Source organism: Colias philodice, chromosome 12 (assembly GCF_061535455.1).
Source record: "Colias philodice isolate Cphi_HAF_F1 chromosome 12, ilColPhil1 Martin Lab GWU primary, whole genome shotgun sequence".
In the NCBI taxonomy this organism is placed as follows: domain Eukaryota; kingdom Metazoa; phylum Arthropoda; class Insecta; order Lepidoptera; family Pieridae; genus Colias; species Colias philodice.
In genome coordinates, this window is record NC_143097.1 from 8,271,139 (window position 1) to 8,291,222 (window position 20,084).

The 20,084-nt window shown below is 33.6% G+C and overlaps 1 protein-coding gene and 1 pseudogene across 1 annotated transcript; both read right to left on the bottom strand.

The window, feature by feature from the left end:
• Nucleotides 1-816: 816 nt before the first annotated feature.
• Nucleotides 817-19,880, bottom strand: LOC149484184 (tonsoku-like protein). Its single transcript, XM_089701770.1, has 14 exons — nucleotides 19,755-19,880; nucleotides 19,421-19,678; nucleotides 18,720-18,885; nucleotides 18,008-18,284; nucleotides 17,349-17,502; nucleotides 15,639-15,843; nucleotides 13,150-13,339; nucleotides 6,951-7,182; nucleotides 5,660-5,772; nucleotides 5,128-5,314; nucleotides 3,300-4,632; nucleotides 2,735-2,910; nucleotides 1,743-2,451; nucleotides 817-1,527 (listed from the first exon to the last, which is right to left on the bottom strand). Exons 1-14 carry the CDS (start codon nucleotides 19,765-19,767, stop codon nucleotides 1,182-1,184), a joined length of 4,359 nt encoding a protein of 1,452 aa, XP_089557896.1. The 5' UTR covers nucleotides 19,768-19,880; the 3' UTR covers nucleotides 817-1,181.
• LOC149484185 (uncharacterized) lies at nucleotides 10,600-12,595 on the bottom strand (annotated as a pseudogene).
• Nucleotides 19,881-20,084: the final 204 nt, after the last annotated feature.

A 20,084-nucleotide genomic window follows, 5' to 3' on the forward strand; every position in this document is an offset into this window, starting at 1 on the left:
TTACAATACAAAAATTATAAATTATAAATTACTATATCAAACGCATAACATTCAACCGCATACACATACACAATAAATCATAAATCAAAATATTAAATATTATGGATCATTGATACATAAATTATCCTACAAATTTAATTAAAAAAAAATAGTGAAAAAGGCCTACAAACACATGTCATTACTTCATATTCATACCCTAACGATACGATTTTAAAGTCGCTATGATAATTAATGGAATATTTCTTATTACATAATAGACTATTATATTATATCAAGCACTGGTTCATACAGAAATATGATCATAAATTCAATAGAAATAGTGGTATCATCACATCAGCCTATTCCCGTCCACTGCTGAACGTAGGCCTCTCCCAGATCTCGCCACTTCTCCCGTTCTTCTGCATATCGCATCCACCCAATGCCGGCCACCTTCTTTAAGTCGTCAGTCCAACGCGCCGCAGGGCGTCCTACACTACGCTTGCCTGTACGTGGTCTCCATTCGAGTACATGCCGACTCCATCGACCGTCTGTTCTTCTACACACATGGCCAGCCCACCGCCACTTCAACGTGCTTATTTTGCGAGCTATGTCGGTTACTTTGGTTCTTTGTCGAATAACCTCGTTGCGAATTTTATCAGACAAAGAAACTCCTAACATAGCTCGCTCCATAGCCCGCTGCGCAACGTTGAATTTATGGATGAGTCCGCATGTAAGGGTCCACGTTTCGGCTCCGTACGTCATTACAGGTAGGATGCACTGGTTAAATGCTTGCGTTTTTAAGCTCTGTGGGATTTCCGACTTGGTATTCCGATAGTGGTAAATATGTAGTTATTCACAAATTGTGACCAATTCAATTTCAATAATTAGATATAATGTTGGGCTTAGTTGAGAGTACTGCGTATATGAAATAATTTATTAAATACATAGTTTTCATGGAAATGAAAGCAAGTTCAATGAAAAGTTGTCTAACAATCTCATGATTGTTTCCATCTAATTAAGAATGTTGTTTTTCCTGAGTCAACCAACTAAACCCAACAAAATTTCTAAACAATTTTTAATAAACCTTATTCAGTTATTGTCTACAAAAGAAAACAATTTGATATTAATTTCATAACCACCATTTTCATTAAATTAAATTACTATTAATATAATGCTACTATCATTTTAATTCTTCATTCAAGTCACCTAGCAGTAAATTTAGTCACCCCACCATCACAATGTTCAATAATACCTCTACCTTTAAAACAATTGAGCCAAGTTTTAGAAAACAACCTAAAGCTTTCTCTTTCCTCATCAGATTTAGATAATGGAGTCACATTTATTTCAGGAATACATCTCCCGAAATCAATAGCTGGTAGCCACACTTGAAAATCGGAATCTGGGGAATATTTAAATATATCCTGGCAACCCTGAAGGTTGATTTGGGGAACTGGGGGTTGCCGTTGTAAAAGTTTTTTCAGTGTTATAAATGTTAGTAGATTGTGTTTTAGAGTCACGCTTTGTAAGTTCTTGGCCCGGCCGAGACACCTAAAAATAAAATAAATTCATTTATGAATAGTCTGATATTTTTAAGCACGTTGATTTATGATGTTACTCATATTTAAACAAACATTTTTAAAATGAAGTGAAAATATCGAAAGATATATTCTTAAACTTGATTATTAACTTGAATATGGGTTCAAAAAGTCTTATAAAATAATCAAGAAAATATAAAAAATTATGGTAACTATTACAAAACATACCTAAAAATCCTCATAAACTGTCCATCAACCAATTTACAATTGGACAAATTGAAACGTCGTAACTTCAATTCCTTCGCGGTATCCATAAAGCTTGCTATACAACCGACACAACTACCCTCAACGCCTACATTTTCCAAATCCAACTCACTTATAACATTAGGATTTAGTGACGTCATTAAATTACTTATAAACACTTGTTTAACATCATTATTGCTTATATCCAACACTTCTAAAGCATCAAACTGAATCTGTGATGTGTTTATTTCCTTAAACGCATTCTCTGTTATGTTACAATTATTAATTTTCAATGTTTTCAGTCGTATATACTGCGTCAATTTAGCCAAATGTTTGAAGCCATCGTTGTTTATAGGATTGTGGCTTAAGTCGATATCTTCTAACGATTGACAGGCCGGTTTATTGGCTTTTTCGAAGGCGTTTAATAATATTTTGACACCATCGCCCGTTATATTGTTTTTACTGACATCTATTAGGGTTAAATGTTTCATAGTACAGAGGCTGTCGGTTAAGTATTTGAGGCCGTCGTTTCCTATGTGGTTGTTTGATATCATGATGGCGGTTATATGTGTTTGGTGAGTGAGGGCTCTGAATAGAGGTCGTATTTGTGAAGGCGGTAGTGTTTGTGAACCGAGCGCTAATCGCCGTGTTGTGTGACTGCGACCAACTGCTTGCTGTATTTCTTCTGATGGTGCTGAAATTAGGATTATTTTATTAAACTTGAGAGTAAGCTCTCTATGCAACAAAAAATGGAAAAATATTCTATATGTTAGTTAAAAATACTTTGTACGTTGTTGAAATTTATACAAGTCTATTTATATATTTTAATTCATTTGGATAAATTTTCATAGACATAAAAAAACACAGGAGCATTTAATATTTCAGAAAATACAAGGTATAATAGAGGAACTGTCATCAACAGTAACAAAGCCACAAAAGAAAGTCTAGTTTAAAAAAATAAATAAAAATTAACTCACAAACACCCAAAGCATCACAGCACTCCATATATCTTTCCTCAGCGGGCGACGCTTTCCAATTACTTATACATGTATTCAATTCAGGTGACGCTAACACTAAACTCAAAGGATCGTCCTCTGAGAGAATGGCACCGTCTGACGTCATTAAACTAAACACCGGCTTTACGCCAGTTAACCTGAAAAAGTAAATAAATTATGTTTATTGAAATTTGCACCTTATTACCAACATTTAAAGTCGATTGTATCGTTCATTAGAACACTGCCTGATGCACGCGCGGATAGTTTTGCTTCGGACAAATTTTAAGCGCGATTGTGAGTCTAGTTGTTTAATGTAGGTTAGAGATCATGAGATCATTGAACAAGATCAAAAAAAAAATATTTTTGCCATGAGTTGTTAACAAAATAAATAGTTAACAAACTAATTAATTTATATACAGGGAAAAATTAATCTTGTTATAACGAGACATGTTTCCAAGTATCTTAATGGTTACCTATTTTTCGAAGTCTGAACATAATCTATGCTTAAAAATATGCGAGTTTCAAATATGATCAGTAAAATACTTACTTATAATACCGCGATTTAACTTCTTCAACCAGCCAGCTGATTGTCAACTTATTGATAGTCTCCAACTTCAGTGATATCAACAGCACTTTATCTTCCACTTTAACTTTCACAGCCGCCGGTGCTACTATTTGCGTCTGCATCCTACCATTTTTGGTTGGATGCACTATATTTATCGGTTGCACAACATTCATTGGTTGCATAACACCTGGATTCATGTTCTGCATGAAATTAAACCCGTCATTGGATGCGTTATTATAGAAGTTTTCATTGGACGATTTTCGACTAAAAGCTACGGGTGTAGATGATCTTCGAATTTCTCGTCGATCACAAAACTCCGTGTCACTCCCACTGTTGCTCGATTGATCGTAATCTTTCTTTCTTTGAAAACCAGCTTTTAATAGTGTACTTTGCATTTTCCACCTTCGTTTCATACTTTCTCTTGTATCTTTAGGTTTATTATTGAATTCTTTCATTATACTCCTTATGGAATCAACATTTTTCGGATTCATGTTCTCGTCCCGTCGAAATTGGTCGGAATCTGAACTATTTTCACTTACTTCCATTACCTCAATTGCTTTTTTAGATTTATTTTTGTTTACAATATTATCAGATAGCGGTTCTATTCTATTCAATTTGTCTATGCTATTCTTTAGACTGTCTATGGCAGTTTTCTTGGCTATGGTAGTTAAGGGGTCGGTTAGTTTTCTTTTTTTGTTCTTGTTCAAAATGCCCATATCATCGTCAAGCCAGTCGTCATCGACTTCGGTAGGATCTAGTAAAGCAGATTTCTTTTTCTTCACATCAACTGCGGGTAAATCGGTAGCACTTCTATTCCTAAGAGCAGATATGGCATTTCTGTATTCATTTACGCTTGTTGTATTGTCTTTTTCCTTTGCGTCGTCTTCAGAAGAATTAGAATCGTCAGAGGGAAATGCAGTTTGGTGATTTTGAGTTAAATCTATTTCCTCATCACTGTCGTCATCAATAACATTACGTCTTTTAAATACAGGAGAGGTTAATTCTTTTATTCTGCTCGTCATTTTAGAAGTACTTGGAGGTGATTTATCTTGAATTGGTTTAACAGGAGTTTTAGATTTCGATCTATTTAAAATGTCGGTAGTTTTGTCTGTGATGTTATTAACTTTATTGCAGATGTTCTTATATAAAACCTCTTCATCTTTAGTCAGTATAGTTCCCGATCGCCATTTTTGTAAAACTTGTAATGGTGTTTCACCAAAGTCCGTTTTTAACGTCGGAATTGCACCTCTTTCAAGTAGTAGTTGCACCACTTCTAAATGTCCATTGCTTGCTGCATCATATAATGGAGTTATTCCTGTAAAAAAAAAATATGTATTAAAATAAAACACGTATATTTATCCATTCAAACGAACATTATTTTTAGGTCTATATTATATACCGGCACCAAGTACGTGCGATTTGATCGTATCTACGTCGATGCAAACGCAAGTCGAACGCACTTAATCACGTGTAATGGATACAAAAAAAAAGGAAAGGAACATTATTTTAGAGACTATATTCTACACAGCGAAAATACGCTCAGTACGTGCGATTTGATGTGTATACGTCGATCGTAACGAGACGAACGTGCGAACTTCATACGTTTTTATCGTAAGCAACACTTCTTATTTCATCTCGTTCTGCATAAGATGTTTCACTGGAGTAATAAATCGCCTATGTCACTCTGTAGGCTCATAACTATTTCCAAACACAGAAACCATTCCATACAATCGCTCCATTGCATCTTGAAAGAAAGACGAACAAATACTTTCGCATTTACAATATTATAAGTGAGCATCAAAACACTTACCATCACAATTAGATCCGCCTCGATCGTTAACATTAGCGCCATTACTGATCAATATATCAGCCACATCTGTATGTCCGTGTATACACGCTTCATGTAATGGTAACCACCCGGCATTGTCTCTTATATTCACTGGATGACCTTTTGCTATTAAACGTTCGACTAGCAATTTGTTGCCTGATATACATGCCTGTAAAGCAAACATTAATTATAAAAAAAATATTGTGTGTGCCGAGCATAAGTGTCAGAAGTGAAACTTCTTTAGCAAGATTTAAAGGTCTCCGTGACGTGACGCTATTGACATGTTACGACCATGAAATTTTATTTTCAACTTGCTGTTTCACTTCAAAAGAATGATTTTGCTATAGGTATGTATGTAAACCGTTTAGCTTCAACAACTGGATGGATTTTTATGATTTTTTTTATGGGCTAGTATGGCTCAAAAAATAAGTTTCTCTGCTCTATACCCCGACTATAACCGGTTAATTAAAAACTACTAAAAATTATTGTATTACTTAAACACTAAAAATCTCACCACATGTAACTGAGTTTCTCCCTTCATATTTTTCTTGATTGTATATCCCTTTCCTCTCCGACGCGTCTCTCGTTTCGTCTCTGTTACATCTTCTTCGTTTGTATCCGATAAATCTAATAAAACAATTATTTATATGAAAAATTACACAATACAGCAACAGAAACTGAAAGATAAAATATTGAAAATGCTTGTAATAATAACAAGGGATATAATCTTATCCTATTAATCCTATTAATATTATAAAGGCGAAAGTTTGTAAGGATGTATGGATGTATGGATGTATAGATGTTTGTTACTCTTTCACGTAAAAACTACTGAATCGATTACAATGAAATTTAGCACACATATAGAGGGTAACTTGGATTAACACATAGGATAGGTTTTATCCCGGAAATCCCACGAGAACGGGAACTATGCGGGTTTTCCTTTGAAACGCGGGCGAAGCCGCGGGCGGAAAACTAGTAAATTTATAACAAGACGATATGAATACGAATATGAATACGAATAAATTATGAATACGAATTAATTTGACAAATAATGGATGTATGTAATATGTTTGTTAGTTCCTCTTCCACATAAATACCACTGAACAGATTTTTATAATACTGAGCAGTATTATAGCTTATGTACCAAAATAAGACATCTATACTAATATTATAAAGCTGAAGAGTTTGTTTGTTTGTTTGAACGCGCTAATCTCGGGAACTACTGGTCCGATTTGAAAAATTATTTCGGTGTTAGATAGCCCATTTATCGAGGAAGGTTATAGGGTATATATCATCACGCTACGACTAACAGGAGTGGAGCCACGGGGGTGAAAACGCGCGAAGCAGCTAGTAACTCATATAGTACTGAAATAAAACCTTTACCTGCCGGTTCATCAATGGGTGAAAAGACAGCTCGTATAAGCTATTAAATAAATAAACAGAAACTGAAAGAATTTTATAAAACACTCAACTCTTCGCCTCGGATCAGTCTCCTTAAATTTGTAGCTAGATATAATTATTAAATTACTGAATTTATGTATTAGCGTGTAAATCTATAATATAAAAATGAATCCCAAAATATGTTGGTAAGCGCATAACTTGAGAATGGCTGAACCGATTTCGATAATTCTTTTTTTATTATATTCCTTGAAGTACGAGGATGGTTCTTATGTAGAGAAAACGTAAATATGTACCACGGGCGAAGCCGGGGCGGACCGCTAGTTAGTTATAAATATGTGTGTATCTGAGCGACATATTCATTTTGTGATAATGCTCGTTAAATAAAGATTAAAAAAAAAACTTACCAGTCAAGTCCTCCAAGCAGATATCATCCCCAATATGCGTAGTATCCTCATCCCCTCCCGCTGAACTCATTTCATCCTCAGAAACATCCAAATTATCCAAACTATCACACCCAAGAGCTCTCAATTCACTCTTTGTGTCTTCAGTTTTATCAATCTCCCCATATTCCTCTTGATATTTGAGCAGATTTTTGAGAATCCGTATTTCGTACTTCCTTTTGTTCCATTCCCTGGCCTGAATTCAAATAAAATGCTTTGTGATATGCTTTCAAATCAAATAAATAATACATTAAGAAAAAAATGCAAATTGGATTTTAATTTGGTTATTAGTCATGTTTACTGGAAATTTGTTAATGATTTTATCTTACCATCGTTGATATAGCAGCAAAAACAAAAAAAAGGTCATAATTAATTAATTTAGTCCTATTGTCTACGTAATACGATTAAATGTACCATTGCAAAACACATGCCATGCGGTTTGCGGTGTGGCAACGTCGCCAAAAACGCTTTTCATACGTTCGTCGAGCGACGCGACGTTGCCGCTCCGTGAACACAGTTTTGATTTTTTTTTTTTTTTGAATATTTAATGGCCTGGTTACTAGACCTTTAAGCCAATTCTTATTTATCTATCAATAATGTTCGAGATATTTTTCATTCCCTTGTCCGTAATCAGATCGCTCCGACAGTGCCTTTAATGTATCTGTACAATGCCCTATAACACTTCTTGTTTTTCAATAAATCACTCAACTGGCGGCGGGAGGAATCACTTACTTCTACTATTTCACTTGCCAATACTAGTCTATGAAATATGAACATATGGTTTTGACAGTTGAAAAAAATATGGTTCATATCGGCGATCCTCTCATTACAAAAAGTGCATATATTGCTATTAATTATGTTCAGTCTTGCAAGGTGTGAGGGTGTTTTATTGTGGCCAAATCTTAGTCTATTGATTGTGGTGATAAACTCACGACTAGCTATATCCAGCTCATCATACCAAGGTCTTCTCTGTAAATCCTCTTGAATATTTCCATACCATTTTCCTTTAAATTTCTGATCCTCCTTCCAGAATTCTAACCATATACTATTTAATGAAACATTTACATCATAATAATAATCAGTCATAGGAACATGTACCACATTTCTGACGTCAATAGCATCGACCCCTACATAAGCAGTTTTGTCCGCTATTTCATTGCCCAAAATACCTTTATGTGAGGGAACCCACATAAAGGCAACTGTAGCTCCTTTATTATGTAACCGCCATACAAAATCCTTAATAAAATAGATAATATAATTACTTTTAAAATTAAGATTTACAAGTTTCAGACTATTTATAAGACTTAAAGAATCTGTTAAGATTAGAAAATATTTACAATTATTTACACAACTAATCAATCTTAAAGCTTCAAAAACTGCATATGCCTCTGCTGTATAAATAGAGCACTGTTGATGTAGAACAAAGCTTTGAGCAGTACCCCTTTGGGGATCATACACTGCACTTCTCACATAACCTGTACCTTTACTACCATCAGTGTAGACTGTATAATAGTTTTGGTTCTCTTCTAAGAATGCTAGAAAATCAGAGTTGTTATCAATTGTCCTAGATAAAATTGACATTGGATGTATAATACTATTGAATGAATGAGTGTAACATGACCAGTGAGATTGTTTTTTGATATTTGAACATTGAGATTTTATTTCCAGGAAAATATGGCACAAAGTTGGGCATATACCTTTTAGCAGATCATTAGGTGAAGTCAGTGGACCATCTGTGCTTATTAAATGAGGTGAGGTGATTTTATTTATAATAAGGAGATTATTTGATGATAGTAGTTTTAAACAATATCTTTTTGCAAGTTTGATTCGTCTCAATAACAGAGGCATAATATTTGTTTCAACTTCCATGGCCCTTATGGGAGTCGAACACATTGCCCCTGATATGATCCTCAAAGCTTTGTTCTGTATTATATCCAGTTTATGAGTATGAGTGCTATTTAAATATGCCAAGGAACTATAATCAAAATGACTTCTGACTATGGATTTATATAAAATTGAAAGTATTTTGGGATCAGCACCCCATGCTACACCTGCTAGACATCTCAAAATGTTAACACCATTTAATGCATTTCTAGATATATGTTTAATATGTTCTTCAAATGAAAGCTTGTGATCAATTACGATACCTAAGAATTTGTGGGACATTACTCTTGGAATAATTTCACCATTAAAAACAACATTGATTAGTGGTGAATCCTTACCAAATATCATTACACTACTTTTAGCAACATTTATTTTTAAATTTAATTTGTGGTGATAGTAGTTACTCAACTGCCTTAGAGCAATGTTAACATTACTAATGGCTACGGTTAAATTCACATCTGAACTGTACAATGCTAAATCATCTGCAAACTGAAGTATATTTACATTTTTAGTATTTACATATTTACATATCTCACAAGTATACAAATTATATAATAAGGGTGATAAAGTTGCACCCTGCATAGTACCCTTTGAGACAGTTTTGGGTCCATGTAAGATATTGTTATGCTTAACATATAATATTCTATTATTAAGAAAATCATAAATCCATTTACACAATTGTCCAGGTACACCTGCATTGCTTAAAACCTTCACCAGTATGCCAGGATCTACATTATCAAATGCACCTTGCACATCTAGAAATACACAAACTGTGTGTAATCTCTTGTCTTTTGCATTTTTCAGATCACTTATAAGAGAAACGAAACTGTCAACACAACTTCGTCCTCTGCGGAATCCATATTGAACATAAGGGATAACACTGTTCGATTCTGCATACCAATCAAGGCGAGTTTTCACCATGTTTTCAAATATCTTTCCAAGACATGAAGACAGTGAAATTGGACGATAGGAACTAGCCTGTTCAGGTGGTTTATCTTTTTTAAGTATAGGTAGAACACATTGAGTTTTCCATGAACTTGGTATTAACTTTTTATGCCAAAGATTATTAAGAATATAAAATAAATTTTGTATTGATTCAGGTAGATGTTTAATCAATAAATATGGAAAACCATCTAAACCAGGACTAGTATTTCTCCTAGATTGTAAACTCATTAGGAATTCAGACCATGAAAAAGGATCCAATAAAAACCGTGATTGCGGATTTTCATTATTAATATTAAAATAATCGTCTAATTGAACCCGGTCAGTCAAATTGGTGCTATCTGATAGTCTATCCAGTAGTGGTTGCACAAATTCATCTTTATATGACTTATTACTAATTCTGATATTCTTAAATCTTTTAATCAGATTCCAGATTTGACTGATGGGAGTAGTTCTATTGAAACTGTTACAGAAACTATTCCAGCTAATTCTTTTTTGCTCCTTGATAGTCCTTTTTTTTAAAGCATCTAATTTTTTATAGTTAATGTAATTATTAATGGTTGGATCATTTCTGTACAATTTCAATGCTTCATAAGATTTAATAACAGATTGTTCACAGATGCTGTTCCACCAGGGAGCTGGTGGTCTACTCCTGAAGTTGGTCCTGGTGAATCTAGGAATCACAATTTCTTTGAGTTTATCAAGCCGATTACAGAACTCCTCATAAGATTTCATCGGGTTCTCTGCACTGACTCTCATGTCTTGGAAGACTGAATATGAGGTTTCTGCATAATGAGTCCAATCAGTTTTGTTATATAAAAATTTGTCAACATGTTTATTGATTGTGTATCTTTCAATGCACATAGTAATGTCTGTGATGGTTGGGTAATGATAACTACCCATAGGATCATCATACACAGACCACTCACAAAGTGGGGTCAATTCGGGGCTAATAAAACTGACATCTATTGCTGAAGGATTGCGTGTAGGATAATTTACAGTAGTGAAGCTACCATTATTCAAAATACATAAATCATTTTCATCAATTATATCATACAAGTTTTGACCACGAGCTTTAGTAGATAGACATCCAAAAGCAATATGATGTGCATTGAAATCACCACTCACAAAAAGAGGTTTTGGTAAATCTCTTATAATATTGCGCAATCTATTCATTCTTATATGTCCGCTTGAGGGAGGGCAATACACACAAAGAATAGATAGTGTAGTATTTTCTGTATATAAACTTATTGCTATATTTTGTATATCTTCATAAAAAGAGGTATTTAAAACGTTGTATTTCAAATGTTCCTTAACTAATATTCCCACACCATTACGAGCATTTTTAGAATTTCTGTTGTAAAAATTGTAATTAGGAATATGAAATGATTGATGATCTTTCAACCATGTCTCATTTAATAAACATATATCAATATCTTTTTCATTTAAAAATTTTGTAAGAAGAGGTTTTTTGTGATTTGCACCTTGGACATTGAATTGCGCAATACGTAAAGAGGGAGTTCTATGAGTTTGTGTATCCATTATGTTGACAAATTTTTGATGAGGACATCTTTAATTAATGAAGAAGTAATTGGTTCGTTATCACTTTTATTGCCTATTTGGACCAGTGTGTGTACCAGGGCCATAAGTACATCACTGTTTCCAATGATTTGTGATTTTATATCGTGAATATTTACATTCTTTAATACAGGTTTAATATTTACAGACTTATTTACAGGTTTTTGTACAATATTTACATTTTTATTTACAGGGATGCCATGTGATGGCAGAGAAGGGAAGTCAGTACTTTCTTTTGTCTTAGCAACACTAGCATAGGTAATTTTATTTTTCTTCTCTAATATTTTATTCATTTTAATGGGACATACTTTAGAAATAGCTAAATGAGGTCCACTGCAATTCACACAGCAAATCTCATCTGGTCTATTGCATTCTTTATATGAGTGATCACCTGAACAGATTGAACACCGCTGTTTGCCATTACATATATTAGCAGAATGATTAAATTTAAAACATTTGTAACATTGTTGAAGAGGAGGAATATAATCAAAAACTCTATATGAGAATAAATCATATTGTACGTTCTCCGGTAAGGAATTTGTCAGAAATGTGATACTGACAGTTTGTGTTCCTACTAACTCATGTCCTACTTTTTTCATAAATCGCCTAACTGCAATTATTTCATATACTGAGGTTAACTTTGTAAACAATTCTTTATTTGATAGATTAGTTGGTACAAATCTGATTATACCAGTCTTTTCTATTTGTGCTGCTGGAATGTATGCTTTTATGTTGTATTTTTCCAGGAAGTTGCCGTGGTTGAGAAAATTATTAGCTGTATTGTGCTGGTTGAAGATCACAACTATTTTATTCGCGCTAATACGCCTCAGTGCCGTCACACCTTTAATATTACTAAATATATGATTTAAATAGACTGGACTTTTATTTCCTATTCTTTCTTCTTTGTTTTTACTTTCCACAAATACTTTGAATTGCATGTTTATGTTACTGTCCGGATAGTCTTTTATAATTTGGTTTACGGAAAGGTAGAAAAGAGGAGTCACTCTCACCACCGCCGCCAGTACCCGAAACATCTCGATCTTCTGGATGTCGTGGCCTCTTCTTTGATTTGGGCGGGTTATCGCCGCCCCCCTCATTTCCATCCATTTTTTATGAATACGCTATATTAATGTTCTAATTTTTAACTTATTTACACTTGTTTATGAAGAAATTGTATTTAATTTAATTTAGATTTCAAAACTATGAACCGCGCTTTTTCAAATTCCCGCCAGAATCACACAGTTTTGATTGTTTCAACCACAGAACATATAAAAGAGGTTAGAATGGCAATAATTCGCCGTTCCTATAAGAACCGGTGTCGCCTGTGGGTGTGGCCAAGTCCGCACAAGTCCGCTTACGCACATATTTGCAATTTCAAATCTAGCCAATCATAGCGCCGCGCGATCACGCGATTTAAAATGGAACGAATCATACGCATGATGATGATGTGAGCAGTGCTCATATCCTTGGCGCGTCTGCCCCGCCTACAATGCCTTTCTAACCTCTTTTATATTATGTTCTGTGGTTTCAACACAAGATGCAAGCATTTGTCTTATTTGTGTATGAGGTGCGTATTGCGTGCACAAAGTATACAATTAAATAACCATTTTGGAACTTTATTAAGTGAAACAACCATATTTTAGTTATTATGTATTGGAAATATGGTTGTTTGATTTGTACATAAATATGAAGGCACATATAACAAAAAAAAATCTACTACCTATTTGTATTACAATAATCATAAGAAAATGTTACTTACAGCATCTCTCGCATTAAGACATGCTTTCTCCACTTGGTCATAAGGTTTCTTAGCAAGGTATGACACTTCAGCTATATTATAGAGTGTGGTAAACGCCTCTTTTGGTATATCCTTAATTAGCTCATATTCCTTGTAATAGTATTGCAACGCTTCATTGTAACAAGCCATGTCTTTGTAAGTTTGATACAAACTGCAAAAAAATCAAATTTATATGATTACTTGTTTTATCACGAAAGCCTCAATGTGTAATACATTTTTCAAATGTCTTCTTTCATATTGTTTAACACAAAGATAACAGAAATATTTTTTATTAAAAACATAAGTATGTACTGCGATTTTGATAAATTTACATTTCAAAAAAAATTTTTAATTCAATTTTTTTAAGGTCAAATCAGAAAGTAGGGTCAACCGGGGCAAATGCAACTAAAAAATAACAAGTTTCGAGTTTGATCGGTTGCAGTTATCTCCTTTTATATTTGGTCATTTATTTGACCCATTTAGTGATTTTTGTATTTATTCAAGATTATTTTCAACCAATCAAGCAATACAGTAGTCTTATAAATAACTGGTAGTGAGAATATTTCCTAAAATTGGTAGAAAAAGTTACATTAACCCCTAGTCGGGGGTAAATGCAACTAACTGCCATAGCTCTTCTTCTATTTCATATAAAACAACGAATATAGAATATATTTATGAGATTTCATGTTATTCATAGGATTTTGAACTGGATTACCGTGTAGCAAGGACGAGTTTTCAGGAAAAATCTTATTTTTCTGATTGTGGGGCAAATGCAACTATTTGTTAGAGAATTAGTGTGGGGAATGCAAAAAACTTATTCATCGATATATTTTTATTATTCTATATATATAAATACAATAACGTTATCTATACAATAACGTTGCGATCGTAGATGGCGCCGCATTATTTAGAGGAAAAACTCATGTACCTACTTTGATTTACCACTTTAAATCGCAACAAAAAAAAAATAACAGTGTACTACCTACTAAGTCAATTTTAGTTTTTGGTCAAAACAAATAATATTCTTTGTGTTAAATATTGTTAAAAACGTAAACCAGACAAAATACGTTTATTAGTTAATCAACCGTTTACTAAAAATTACTTGAACAATCACAGAACTATCCTACCTATCGTTTTTAGTTACTTATATTCTTTAACCACGCTTTATCTAATTTGAATTTTACTTATGAACCCGTCTCTGGGTATAATATCGAAGAAATAATCGATGGTTCTTCTTTAATTAATCATAAAGAAAGTATATTTTGACTACCAAGAAGGATACATAATAAAAATATCGACACTGTCACATCACTAGTGTTTTTAGTTTCATACAAAAATATAAGGGGCTATTGTAACTAACCTCACAGTTGCAATAACCCCACAGTGAAATTTTCATGAGGCAATTGTAACTGCATCAATAACACAAAATAGAGTCAACTAACGCACTAAAAATATAAATGAAATAAGCTTAACGGCTTGTGATAATCGTGTCCAATCAAAAACACCTGCAAAAAATCACTCCTAAACAATTTTTTTGTCTGCAAAACTCGACACCTGTTTTTACGCACACCAACTTCAAAATAGCGGTTTGACACAATGGCCTATCAATCAAATAGTTTTCATCGTAGGGGCACCATCTATTACTTGTAAGATTTATTAGTCGTTGAGTTATTGAATCATAGGTGGCGATTTATTACAACAACTCTAATAAATTAGTTATGATAACTAGTTGCCATAGCCCCATAGTTGCATTTGCCCCGGTTGACCCTACATATTACAACATACTTTTAACAACTTTTTGCACATGCATCTCTTTAGATAAAAATGAATCCCTATTGCCCTTAGTCACGGCATCACGCGTGAACAGTTGGACCAATTTCGATAATTCTTTTTAAAGTGAAACTTTTATTACATCGTCTCAAACTTTTTGGTCTGTGTAGCGCATGTCGCGTGTATCGCGGCTGCCGAGTAGGTATACCTACTCGGCAGCCGACCGTCACGCGACATGCGCTACACAAAGCAGTGTTCGGAACCGTTCGAACAGTTTCACTTTTACCGTGGTTTCATAAAACCACACAACATTTTTATATAATATCCCTCGAATTACGAGGATGGTTCTTATGAAAAAAAAAATGTAAACATGTAAGTACCACGGGCTAAGCCGGGGCGGACCGCTAGTTTGTAATAATAATTGTATTATGTACCAAAAACCTTTCAAACAATTAGAATATTATGTTCAATTTTTGAAGTAAAACTTCTTTATCGGGGTTGGACAAAAATTTAGTGTAACATTTTTGCGTTACGCCGTACGCATGACATTTTTGCGTTACGCCGTACGCGTGACATTTTTGCGTTACGCCGTACGCGTGACATTTTTGCGTTACGCCAGACACGTGACATTTTTAAGGTCATAAAGAAGTTTCACTTCTTACGTGTGTACTCTAGTACACGCATAAATTTTTTTTACCAACCTCACGTAAATAGGAATCAACGTTTTCCCACAATCACCAGCTAATTCCGCATGGTCCAACATTTTCAGGTAATATTCCACGGCCCCTGCATAGTTTTTTAAATGACAAGCTCCGTCACCGAGCTTCTCATACAGTTTCTTGAAGGTGCTATGGTCTGATGGGTCGGTTGATATGATTAAATCTTCCGTGTAGCACATTGCCGCAACTAAAAACAAAGTATTATCTATACATATAATAAATCTGTAGAAGGGTCAATTCTGTACATTGAAAATATTGTAAAAATAAATAGCACTGTTACTGGATCGATACCAAACCCAAATATGTGATTAAAAAAATTTTTGTCTGTCTGTCTGTCTGTATGTGAAGACATCACGTGAAAACTAACGGTTCGATTTCGATGAAACTTGGTATAATTATACCTTATTATCCTGGGCGTAAAATAGGATACTTTTTATTCTGGAAAAATACGAAGAAAAAAATAATCTTAATATTTCAGTTTTATCCATAGACGTTGTTCTGTAGAACAGCGAACACACGTTGGGTATTATTATAGGCCTAGCCGTATTCGAGTCCAATAGATATTTATAAGATGTTATTGTCAGAGTTACTCAAAATGGAGAAATAAACCATCCACGCGAAGACCGACATCCGCGCGGACGGAGTCGCGGGCGGAAGCTATTAAATAAAGAAAGAAAGAAAGAAAAAAAAAATAATAATAATAAATATTATAGGACAATATTACACAAATCGATCTAGTCCCACAGTAAGCTCAATTAAGGCTTGTGTTGTGGGTACTAGGCGACGATAAATATAACATGTATTTAATAAATACATATATAGATAATAACACCCAGACCCAAGAACAAATAATTGAGTTCATCACACAAATATTTGCCCTGACCGGGGATCGAACCAGGGACCGTCGGCTCAGTAGGTAGTTACTTTACCACTGCGCCAACCGCGTCGTTAAATATTTATAGACACTCCATACTTCTATAATATAAAAAGAAAAAAAAAGGACAAAATACAGCATCAAAAATATGTACAGTGTACCGCAACTGTTAGTAACAGATTTTAAAGTATGTAATCTCATTTATTTTTGTGATAATAAATATTTGTTATATGGAGGGAAGATCTTAATACTACTATAAAGGCGAAAGTTTGTAAGTATGGATGTATGGATGCTTGTTACTCTTTCACGTAAAAACTACTGAACCGATTACAATGAAATTTAGCACACATATAGAAGGTAACTTGGATTAACACATAGGGTAGGTTTTATCCCGGAAATCCCACGGGAACGGGAACTATGCGGGTTTTCCTTTGAAAACGCGGGCGAAGCCGCTGGTGGAAATCTAGTTTAAAATATATTTATTAAAATGTATTAAAATCCACATCCCCAACAAGAAACATCAGCAGAAAAAATCCAGTTCAAGTTACTGTAGTTTTTAACTTAGGCATAAAATCGAATTATGGCTTATGTATGGAATTCCTCCATCGAAAAAGGTAGGATCCTCGACCAGTCTACTCGACTGGCCGGCCATTAAGGCCCCGATATAATGATGTCGGAAAGTTGTATAATATGTGCTCTGTTGCGAAACCATTTCGCTTGCGCGATTCAGAGCGAGCTGTCGCTACAATGCAACTGTAATATAACAGAGGTTAACTGCATTTACAATTATAATTTCCTTTTTCAAGTGTACTACATACCAACTCTTAAATTAGCTTCAATATTTTCTCTTTCTTCTTCATCTGGTGTCTTTAACTTCCATGCTTTATACAACACTTGTTTGGCGCTCTGGTAATCAGACATCTTGCACAAAATGTCCGCTTTTGACGATAATGTTTCACATGTTTTTAGCACCTATAAAAAGATTTTTACGGTTATGTTTTATAGTTTAAATACATTTTTATAAAAAATCCCTTCTTGATAAAAACACAACATGGTTATGATAGGAATGGGCATTATTAAAACAATTTATTTCTTATTTTTGAAACATCTCATAACAGCAACATAAGTTTTGACTTAAATTTTAGTAATGATACTATCTCTATAAAATTATTAACTTTTAATAAATAATTCCTTGATAAACGAGTCAAAAATTAAGAAAATATTTATAACTAGCTTTCCGCCCGCTGCTTCGTCCGCTTTGTCTAAAAACTAATAAATTATATACTAAAACCTACCCCTTGAATCACTCTATCTATTAAAAAAAACCGTATCAAAATCCGTTGCGTAGTTTTAAAGATTTAAGCATACATAGGGACATAGGGACACAGAAAGAGACTTTGTTTTATACTATGTAGTGATAACATACATGACACATTTCTACAATGTTAAATTCATTAACTTATATGGTATACCTCACCTTATCGTCAAGCCTGCTTCCAACTTCCAAAGCTTTATTCAGACAGCTCAAAGCCCTTGCATAGTCCTTCATCTTATTACTATACATTAAAGCTTGAGTTGTATAACAATTATGCAGTACTTCATACAAATCCTGATTAGAACATATAGTTATGGCTTTGTTGATACAATCTATTGCCTTGTCCAAATGACCAAGATGTTCTTGAACAACTCCAATGTTGAGTAAGAGTCGAGCTCTCATATCCATTAGTTCTGATTTATTTATTTTACCGTTAAGCCTAGAAAACAAATTAAAGGATACTATAATTTCAAAATGTTTTCAATGTCTTCAAAATTCATAAGTTATGATTAACAGATTAAACACATTTAATCCATCAGTCCTCGGAATCACAGACACAATAGAAAATCTATTGTGTCGCGCCCCGATCGGGGCTTACGGTGGTCAATGGGTTAATTAAGAAATAACCATCACATCCATAGAAATAGTTTATATTATTTTAACTTTTAAGTTTGCACAAAACATTTTAACACAACATAATTTTCTACTTAGCAAAAATATAACATTTAATGTACAGTTTTTAACTTTATTTCAACGCTTATTCCTGCTAGAAACTTCAGAACTTATCAGAAAGGACATTTTAAGTTTAAAGTATATTTTTAATAAGAGAATAATAGGTAACAATAATTATTTATTTATAAGCAATAAGACTTACTTCTCACACAACACAAGGCCTTTCATAAAAGCTTTCTCTGCAGCCACTAATGAGGTTTTAGACTCATCATTATCAGTAGCACTTTGTCCTTGTAGTAGATATATCCTTCCTAAAGTTGCCATTGCTCTTTGCTCCTCTACCAAGTTATTTAGTTCCTTTGCTACAGCTGAAAGTATTGTAAAAAGTTATTTTATACAAATACTAGCAGTCCGCCCCGGTTTACATATGAAAATAGATGTTGGCCGATTCTCAGACTTACCCGATATGCACAGATAATTTCATGAGAATCGGTCCACCCGTTTCAGAGGAGTATGCAGACTAACATTGTGACACGAGAATTTTATATATAAGAGATATTGATAAAACATGTTTTACTATGATTAAGTTTGTATTCTAATCAAATATAACAATTACTAAAAAAGAAAAAATAATCAATGAGTAGTAATTTGTATATAACTGTTTATTTACCTATTTCAGCTATAAATAAAAGTAAGTAGACTGGTATGTAGTGTTACTATGTAGTGTTTTTGAATAACTTAATCTACTTTAATTAATATGATTGAATTAATCAACTTAGTTAAAATATTTTGATAAAACATTCAAACGCATATTTTTGAACTTACAAAAATGTATGTAAGTAAAGGATGTCATATACTTGAAAAACATAACAATTTATAGACTATTTAGAAACTAAATATTACCCAAGTGTCGCTCCTCATATTTAAGGGCCTTACTAAATTCCGCTAGTAACATGTACATCTCGCCTATCATCCTGTTACAAGTGCCCCATTCCATGCGTAGCCCCAACTCCTTACAAACTGAAGCTTCATTCTTGTATTCTTCCAAAGCATCTCCATATCTTGTGTTCTTATAATAATATGTCGCAAGATCATTGCAAGCTTCTGCGAATGCACGCCTGTTGCTTCCATTCAAAGCTTTCTTCTTCTTTCGGATTAGTTCTATAACAAAATAAACGATTATATGAATGAAATTGAAAACTTACAATGGGAGTGTGTATTTGTCAATAACACTTACTTTCTTCTTCCATATTATTAATCTATTTCATATCGTAATTGAATGTAATGTTGGGTAACTATACAAACAATGTTTATTTAATATCAAAGAAGTTTCGCTTTATTTCCTACAAATCACAAATACCATATGACAATCGCGACATTGACATTCTGAGTTGACATTTAATTTCACAGATTATATAGAGAGACAAAAGGCGCCAATATTGAATCAATTCATACAGAGTATAATAGCGCAGTGTATCTAGGATTTGTCAAAACATTCCGAGTATGAATAGCGAGGCGAATAATCTTCGAATAATGAACACGCTATTAGAATCTTAAGTTTATCTTT